Raw genomic sequence first — 9,343 nt, forward strand, 5'->3', positions numbered from 1 at the left:
AACCCTAAAGTCTGCACTTCAAGTTACATTGTAGTTGTTTCATTTCAAATCCAACGTGATGGCATGTAGAGCCCAACTGTGCAAATATATAGATAGATAGATAGATAGATAGATAGATAGATAGATAGATAGATAGATAGATAGATAGATAGATAGATAGATAGATAGATAGATAGATAGATAGATAGATAGATAGATAGATAGATAGATAGATAGATAGATAGATAGGCACTTATGTGTTTTACTTTCTGTCTGACACGGGGACGTCCACTTATCCTGATTGGTTCAGGAGGCTCCACAGTCTAAACATAACTTAAACATTATGTTCAGTATCATCTCTTCCGCATAAGACATACCATTCATGCATTCTTGCCCAAATGCCCTTTGCACAATCAATTCTGCACATACAAATGGTTTTAAAAATACTCACCTGCACACTGTGAACGCACACTGTCTCTTTCTCCTGCATTGTTTACATTTCAACTGTTTACTTTTAAATCACCGCTGCACCTTATACTGTAATTTATCGTAATTTACAAGCTGTATGCAACGAAATTTCGTTCTGTATACGCACTCTGTGCATACAAAATGACAAATAAACAAACTGCTCCGAAAACAGATAAAAGGGTACCTTCGGGCCTTGGAATAGAGTCAGATGGATCCAGCATTGTGTTTCTTATTGACTCCTTTCTTTTTCTGTCCGGGTTTGGCTGCTGACGAACAAATGAGGTTAAAGTAAACAGAGGGAAGAGGGGTGACTGACACATGTTTCCAATAAGCGAGAACGCGTGGTTTATCATTACCTCCTCAGTCTGTCTGCTGACAGAACAGAGGCAGCATGAAGCTGAGCGTCTTGCTGCTGCTCGCTCTGAGCGCCAAGGCCTTCAACCAAGATGGTGAGTAATAAAATACAGATAAAAGTATTTTCTACTTCAGCAATAACTTCTTCGTACCCTACTTAATCTATATGAGGTGTTATATTGGGGCGTCAATCTCTTTTGCTGCTGTTGCTACTAACTTTTTGTCTAATCTGATTATCATACATATTTTAAAATTAACGTGTCGTTTATTCTGAATAAGATGGACTTATTGATTCATTTAGACCTGATCAAAAGTCTATATTTTAAATTAACACATGGCAGGACACTACAGATGAATTAATGAATGTTTTACTGTGGAATGAATTTGTGTAGTTGGGTGGCAATAAGTGCAAATTATTTGAAGATTGAAAGATCTCAGCGTGGAAATAAATTGTTAAGAAAACCTCTGACACAGATTTGGATTTTATTTATTTATGAGTAAAAATAACAAGTAATGGTTTCACAATGAACTTTCATAAGTTTGTTGCTCACCCAGAAAACAAAACCGAAGTAAAATAACTTACAGTGCCTTACAAAAGTGTTAATCTCTTTGATTTAACATGTTCACACATTAAAATTATCAATGTCATTTTACTAGAAAAACACAACCGTGACACAGAAGGAAAAGGATGTGTGGTTTGTAGATTGTTTTATTCCTAAAATCTGAAAAGTGTGGCTTGCATTTGGCTTCAACCACCCAGTGTATAAGCTTTGTAGAATCACCTTGTACTGCAACAGCTGCAGGAGTTTTGTGGCATGTCTATGCATTGCATATTAAGAGACTGAAATTATCCTTTTTAAAATCCATCTAACACAATTAGGTTGAATGAAAATTGATTTTTGCCACAGATTCTCAGTTTTACGGTTTGATCTAAACCCTTGCGTTGCGGCTCCGGCTTTGTCTGAAGGTGAACCTCCACCCCAGTCTCGTATCTTCCCAATCATCTCCAACCAGGTTTTCTGTCTCCACTGAAGAAAAGCATCCCTGCAGCATTCAACCCAGGACACAGTTGTTAGAGTGCAAAACCAATAGTTTTTGTCAGCAGATTCTTCCAACCTGATCTCTGCAGCTCTTTTTCCAGATGATGGATTGAAGAGCGCTCTGTGAGATGTTTCCAGGTCGGGATGTTGTTTTATAACCTTGAAACTTCCCCACATCCCTATCCCTGACCTTTCTGCTGTGCTCTCTGGTTTTCATGGTTATGTTTGGTCACCTACGTTCTCTAACAAACACTTAAAGCCTTCAGGGAAAAGCTGTTTTTGCACTGAAGTTAAATAGAGGTAAAGTGGATGCCCCATTTACAAAGGCTAAAAGTTACTGACACAGGGAAGCTTGCTGATTGTGTTCCCCTCGTCTCTCGCTCTTTGTATTTTATGTCAGGTCACCGTTAACAAAGGCGATGAAACCACAACATCTTTAAAAAGAATATATACAGTAACCTCTGAAGTTACTGTATATACCTCTGAAGAACCAGAGTAAAAGGAGGTTGAAACAAATGCACACTATACTTTCCAGATTTTGATACCCAAATATCCCGCTTCTTCTACTTAAACTCCTGAAAAGCATTGAAGTTTGTGGCTGTATTTTTTTCGAGGCTCTGATAATGGGCACCTTTGATTTGTTTCTTAGCCAGACACCCAGTGTGCCCAAAATTTGTCCTTAGTGTTTTGCCATGACTGAATGTTTGGTTGAAAAATGGAAAAAATTTAAAAGCTGCTAAGTGTCTCACAAATTTCCCTGAATGCAATCATAAATTCCCCAACTCTGAACGTTCCTTAAACTGAGCTTGCCTTGAGTAATTAATCAAGCTTCTAACTTACTTAAGCATCCAAACAGGGTATAGCTCGGTGTAATTGGGAAAACCTGAATTTAGCCTCTGGTGTGCTGCCAAGGTCTCATGGGAAGTGTAATCAAATCAAATCTTATCAGGGACCGGAGGGAATTAATTTGCCTGGAAGCGTCACTAACAAAGCAGTCAGCTCAGAGACGGAAAGTGAATTAAAGTGCGTCGTTTTACCCAAAGAGTCCTGTCTGGACCGATGTGAAAATGGCTTTGAGGTTCAGAGGAAGTGCCAGTGCGACTCCATGTGCAAGTATTACCAAAGCTGCTGCTCTGACTATGAGGCCGTCTGTGCCATGACGAGTAAGAAACCTCACCGCCCATTCGCTCCGCACCATTGTCTGCTTATCTTACACAGACTCTGCTACAAATCCCTCAGACGAGCACTGCTGTTAACGCTACTTTTAATACCTTCCCACCTTCAGCTCGTGGCGACACGTTTGTAATCGCAGAGGATGATGACAATGACGATGACTTGTTTGAAACCACCGCTCCATCCTCCAAAAGTCCCGCAGACGTCGCGTCCACCATGCCCCCTGTCCCAGACTTCAACCAAAGATTGGCGCGTCCTTCAGAAACCAATCTGAAAATGACGAAACCCCCGCGACTTGAGCTCGCCGCCACGACTGAAGCCACTCAGGCTCCTTCTACCACCACCGCTGCTCCCACCACCACCGCAGCTCCTGACCCGGATGCTGAGGTCTGCAGCGGGAGGCCCTTTGACTCCTTCATGCAGCTCAAAAACGGCTCCATCTACGCCTTCAGAGGTAACACGCACACTTTTATCCCGTGCTCTCGTGTGCTTGCCACGACAGCTCCAGCGTGAACTTCCTGTTTTCCAGGGGAGTACTTCTTTGAGCTGGACCAGAAGTCGGTTCTTCCCGGTTATCCAAAGCTGACAAAGGACGTGTGGGGCATCAGCGGGCCTATCGATGCTGCGTTCACCCGCATCAACTGTCAGGGGAAGACCTACATCTTTAAGGTGATGGCGTTGGCGACATTATCGCCTGGTAGCTAATCGTTCTCGCCTGCGGTTTTTTGAGATTTTGTCTCGACTGAAACGTCCATCAGGGGAACAAGTACTGGAGGTTTGACGACGGCGTGCTGGATGATGACTACCCACGGGACATCAGCGTCGGCTTTGACAAGATTCCTGATCACGTGGATGCAGCTTTTGCCCTTCCTGCTCACAGCCACAATGGGAAAGAGAGGGTTTACTTTTTCAAAGGTACAAAGAGCACAATGCTTTATTCCAGATGTTGTCTTTGGGCTTTACAGGGGATCAGTATGAGGTCCAGATGCTTGACCGTCTTCATGCTGTGGCTTCCTCCAGGGGACCAGTACTACGTGTACGAGTTTTTGCACCAACCTTCCCACGAGGAGTGCGCCGCTATGTCTGCGAGGTCTCCATCCACGCTGTTCAGGCGCTACACAGACATGTACGACAGCAACTATGAGCGTTTCTTCGGCGAGCTGTTTTCTGACCGTAAGTTTAGCGAGAGGATTCGCACAGCTTGACCTCTTCCACGTGTTGTCACTTTACAACCACAAACTTAAATGCATTTTTACGTATTGGGCCCAAGTAACGTAGTGCCTAAATGTGGAGTTGACATTGTTTTGATCCGAGGGTGCAAAGTGTCAACTTAAACTAGCGAGGAGCTACAGAGATCCACAGATCAGCTGCAGAGTCTGTCAATAATGCAGGCTTTTAGTCAGGCGCTCCCAAAATCCAGATTGTTGCAAGAAAGCCATAAGTACGCCTGTTTATAACAAGCCATGCAGGAGGACACTGCAGGAAGCGGATCAGAAATGTTGAAAAGGCGGATTGATCAAAGTCAAAGTCCGTACCTAGATCCGCTTGAAAATCAGCTGAAAGTCTTTAACAAATTAATGTTCTTAGATGCTGTACATTTAATTCAATTCAATTTTATTTATATAGCGCCAATTCATTAAAACATGTCATCTCGAGGCACTTTACAAAGTCAGAATCAATCATATTATACAAATTGGGTCAGATTATACAGATTGGTCAAAAATTTCCTATTTAAGGGAACCAGTTGATTGCATCAAAGTCCCGACAAGCAGCGTTCACTCCTGGGGAACCGTAGAGCCACGGGAAGAGTCGTCTGCATTGTACATGGCTTTGCAGCAATCCCTCATACTGAGCAAGCATGAAGCGACAGTGGAAAGAAAAACTCCCCATTAACGGGAAGGAAAAACCTCCGGCAGAACCGGGCTCAGTATGAACGGTCATCTGCCTCGACCGACTGGGGTTACAGAAGACAGAACAGAGACACAACAAGAGAAACAAAAAAGCACAGAAGCACACATTGATCTAGTAATCTGTTCTACATTAGATGGTAGTAGCGGGTGATCTGTCTTCCCTGGATGATGTCTCAGTTAACAGAACGTCAGACCAGGTGTACCTACTATGAAGAAAAAAGAGAGAGAGAGAACAAAAAGTTAAAAGTTGAAAAGACAACAGTCATTTCAATGTAATGCAATGCAAACTGGAGAACCGTCAGAATTTAGTCTGACTAAATTTGACTTTTTCTGCAAAGAAGACTGGGGAAAATGACAATTTCTACGTGCACAAAGCTACAGAAGATGTACCCCAAAACACTTTCAGCTGTAATTGCTGCAAAAGATGGTTCTAATAGAGTATTGTCACTTCAGATTTAAATGTTTAAAAAGGAAAACCACGGATCTATTTTCTTCCACTGCACAATTTAAAGCTACTTTTTGTTGGTCTATCATAAAATGCATCGAAATGTAGAGGTTGGGATGTGAAAAACTGTGGAAAAGGTTCAAAGGAGGGCCCTGTATACAGTTTCGTAGGGGAAGAAGCAAGTCTGCGTGTTGACGACTCTGATCTTACGCAGTGCCTCAGCATCATGACAAGCATCACTTCATCAACAAAGACTGGAAAGGCCTCAAGTCTCCGGTGGACGCTGCCATGGCCGGCAGGATCTACGTCGCTCCTTGGAGGTCGTCGTCCTGGCCTGACCCGCAGCGGGGGACTCAGTGGGGCCAGCAGTACCAGCAGAACCGGAGGCTGAGGGGTCAGAGGCGACAGAACCGGTCTCCCTCCTGGGGGTCCGTGGCCGAGCAGGGGATGAGCATGGGCCAGGCGTTTGCTGAGAGGGGCATGGAAATGGGTCTGAGACTGGCAGAGAGGAGGATGGAGATGGAGGAGAGGCTGGGCCGAGACTGGGACAGGCGTCGGGATCGGGACTGGGACCAGGACAGACGATGGAGTCAGGACTGGGACCAGGACAGAAGGTGGGATCGGGACTGGGATCGTTACAACCAGAACAACAGAGGCAACTACGACACCAGAAATGATCGATTCCTCCAGAGAGAAATGCCCATCCAGAGCGTCTTCTTCTTTAAAGCAGGTAAACAGAAAAATTATATCATATCATATTATATTATATTATATTCGTGCAACAGCTTTATATGTTTGATTTTATGTGGCTGTAGCATTGTCAGGAAGATGGAGGAAAAAGTTTTGTTAAACATTATTTACAAAAATATTCCTAAAAAAAACACCTTTAAGCTACTGAGCTGTGAAACCACTCAGCATTACAATGATGAAAAAGTAAAATAAAGAGCACATCTTTTTTGAAAATGTCTGTCAGTAAGGTTGTCAAAGCATCGTCAAAGCTGTGATCCAAACACATATTTCTAACATTACTTTTGGCAAAAACCTAAATGTGACATGAATGCAACCAGTTGTTGCCATCTTCCCGACACCATAATAGTTTTCTGATATCAAACTAAAAGCTAAAGGGGTTACTTGTTTTCAAATGTGTTTGAAACAAGTCACATGTTTCACATCAACTTTTTTATTCAGGTTAAACTAATTTCTACCCTAACCCTTCAAAAGAGGAAGATACAATGATGTTGAAGATTTTCACACAAACAACTGGAAAGCCTGAGTTTAACAGTGAATTTAGTGGAGAAACTAGATTAGATTATCCTCCCAGCTAACTAGCTTCACATGCTCTGTAATTGTCCTCGTGACAGACAACAAAAAAAAAAAATGGAAATGACTAAAATCAGGGCACTTCCTCTTTAAACTCTCTTGCAATCTGATACTTTCTTGCCTCGCTCTCACCAGCTGTGCAGGGCTGTAATCAAAGCTGACTGTATTTGCGGCCCAAAGAAAAAGAATCGCAATTTTCCCTGAACTGAGAGAAAGTCCAGCCAAATTATGACAATGTTTCAGTTATTTCAAACTGTGTTTGAAAGGAGGACCAGCGCAATGTTTTTACCACTGACCGACCTTGAACTGCCAGATGATCTGAAAGCCAACTTCATAGTGTTGCAGTTCAAGGTTCAAAACCCCAGTGGGATTTTCCGCTCATTTGAACAAGCTAACTACTGTGTGTTAGCAAACCCTACTGTGTGTTAGCAAACAAGCTAACTACTGTTAGCGAACAAGCTAACTACTGTGTGTTAGCAAACAAGCTAACAACTGTTAGCAAACAAGCTAACTAAAGCTCATAAAATGCATCTCTCTGCTTGTCATACTTTCAAATATTGTAAAGAAGGTTGTACATTACTGTGAGAAAGATGTAATAACGTGGAAATCTTCAGAATAAAACTTTTCTGCATCTGTCACAATGGTTCATATGCAAAGCAGCCATATTGGATTTTGAGATCAGGGCTGGTGAGAAACCTCAGAGCAAATTTGGACATTCCTGGACTTTTCTGTTTTTTTTTTCCTGATTGTTCTTAAAAACCTCCACTTGTGTGTAAAAATAAAACATACCCCTTCAACCAAACTGCAGTAAAAACGCATATGCATGTTTTTAATCCCTATTTTCTCGTATTTATGACATGACCCTACAAAATCAACAAAAGATTTGGTCCTTTTGTACGTCTGCTTTGAAATACCTACCAGTATGACGGTCCTCGGGGCAGTGATGCCTGTTTGAGACTTTCTGGTTTAAAAAAAAGACTGCCTTGCTTTTGTTTTCTAGATAAATACTACAGAGTGGACCTCAGAACCAAGAGAGTTGATCCGGCTATACCTCCATACCCCAGACCCATCGCCAAGTACTGGCTCGGCTGTTCAGACACGACTGGAGCAGAGAAGAAGTAGTCTGACACATTTTGTGCGTGTGTGTGCGAGACACATTTTGTGTGTGTGTGTGTGTGTGTGTGTTGTGGGATTTTATCATGTGTACTAGAGGAGTCGTTTCCACTGAAACTATCTGTGATGGCTGTGAAAAGCTTAAAATTTGCAGCGTAAGTCGTGAAGACCTGCAAACGGCAGCGACCAGAGAAAGTCCAAACGGTCAAAGTTCAGTCGGCTGGTTTTCCTGTTGTGTGTTCGCGACGTCAGCTGACTTAGTCAAACACGCCTGCACACGCAACAGACTCACCTCGCAGTCAAACTAAACACTAAATTTAGATGTAAAACGAGAGAAAAAGCGTACTAAACATCTTTTATTTCATGTGTCCCATGCTGTAACTTTAACTTCCTTGAATGAATAAAAACACAATAAACTGCAGAGCTGCTGTAACCAAACGGCAGCGCCTCAGACCAGGTGGTTTCCTGTTGGGGGAAGGGGGGGGTTAGTGTTGATATTACAGCTCTGGACGTGAAAACAAGCTCACAACTTCATTTTTCTCTCTTCTGTTTCATAGCACAACAGAGGAAGCCTACCGTGCTGTGAAAACATTAGGAAAACCCACAACAGCCTCAAACACATTATGACCACGTGGATATTTAATGCGGATTTGAACAATACTCAGAAATTCCAGTGATATAAATAAACAATAAAAAAAAAAAAATTTTCACAAACAGTTGTGTCACACCAGCTGCACATAATGCAAACATCATTACTCTGTATTATGAAGGTTTGCCCGGTTTAAACCCCGGGGCACGTAGTTTTGGAGTGCCTCTGACTGCTAGACTGACGGTGAGCATAATGGTAAGGTCAAACAAGCTCTGGGGAGTTTAAAAATAGGATTTTAGCAGCTTAAGAGTCGGGTAACGGATTGAAAGAGGCCTCACAAGAATTTGAAATGAGTCATTTCAATGTGGAATGATTGTCTACAAGCAGAGGACAATCGAAGCAGCTGCCGACGTGCCAAGGTCTGGCCGTCCAGTGCCCTGTGGGAGCAGAAGTCTCCAAAACCCCTAGAATGTCATCGTGGGACCTACAGTGGGATCTTTTTACTGCTAGAAGTTGAATGTGCATGCCTGTACAAAAAGAAAGAGACTGTCCAGGTTTAACATTCGTGGGAAGTGTGCACGTAGGAAACTTTTACTCGCTAAAAACATGTTTGCCAGAGAGAACACAGACAAAAACCAGGACTTTTGGAATAAGGTTCTGTTGACAAATGGGTCTAAAATTAAGTTATGTAGAAACCAGAACAGGAGGACATGTTTGGCATAAACCAAATAATAGATTCCAGGAAAGGAATTCACTAATTGTGAAGCATGGAGGTGGAAGTGTTATGGTGTGGGTATGCTTCACAGATCGGAGCAGCTCACCATCGCTGAATCCACGGATTCTGCCGTGCGTCAGAGGACGTTTGAGCGAAATCTGAGATCCTGCGTAAAAGCATGCAAGCTGAAATTCAAGCAGACCCAAAATCCACCAAAAAGAACAAAGAAACGCAAAA

At 42.6% G+C, this 9,343-nt stretch overlaps 1 protein-coding gene across 2 annotated transcripts; it reads left to right on the top strand.

The window, feature by feature from the left end:
- The first annotated feature begins 776 nt into the window (after positions 1–776).
- On the top strand, positions 777–8,223 carry vtna (vitronectin a). 2 transcript variants are annotated; one of them, XM_012877357.3, is made up of 8 exons: positions 777–896; positions 2,885–3,004; positions 3,127–3,468; positions 3,544–3,683; positions 3,773–3,929; positions 4,035–4,187; positions 5,584–6,099; positions 7,690–8,223. In XM_012877357.3, exons 1-8 carry the CDS (start codon positions 839–841, stop codon positions 7,809–7,811), a joined length of 1,608 nt encoding a protein of 535 aa, XP_012732811.2. In that variant the 5' UTR covers positions 777–838; the 3' UTR covers positions 7,812–8,223. The 2 variants fall into 2 exon arrangements, with proteins under 2 accessions (XP_012732811.2, XP_012732812.2); XM_012877358.3 differs by lacking the exon at positions 2,885–3,004 and having other exon boundaries at positions 786–896.
- The last annotated feature ends 1,120 nt before the right edge of the window (positions 8,224–9,343 follow it).

The sequence above is a fragment of the Fundulus heteroclitus genome, chromosome 18 (assembly GCF_011125445.2).
Source record: "Fundulus heteroclitus isolate FHET01 chromosome 18, MU-UCD_Fhet_4.1, whole genome shotgun sequence".
NCBI lineage: Eukaryota > Metazoa > Chordata > Actinopteri > Cyprinodontiformes > Fundulidae > Fundulus > Fundulus heteroclitus.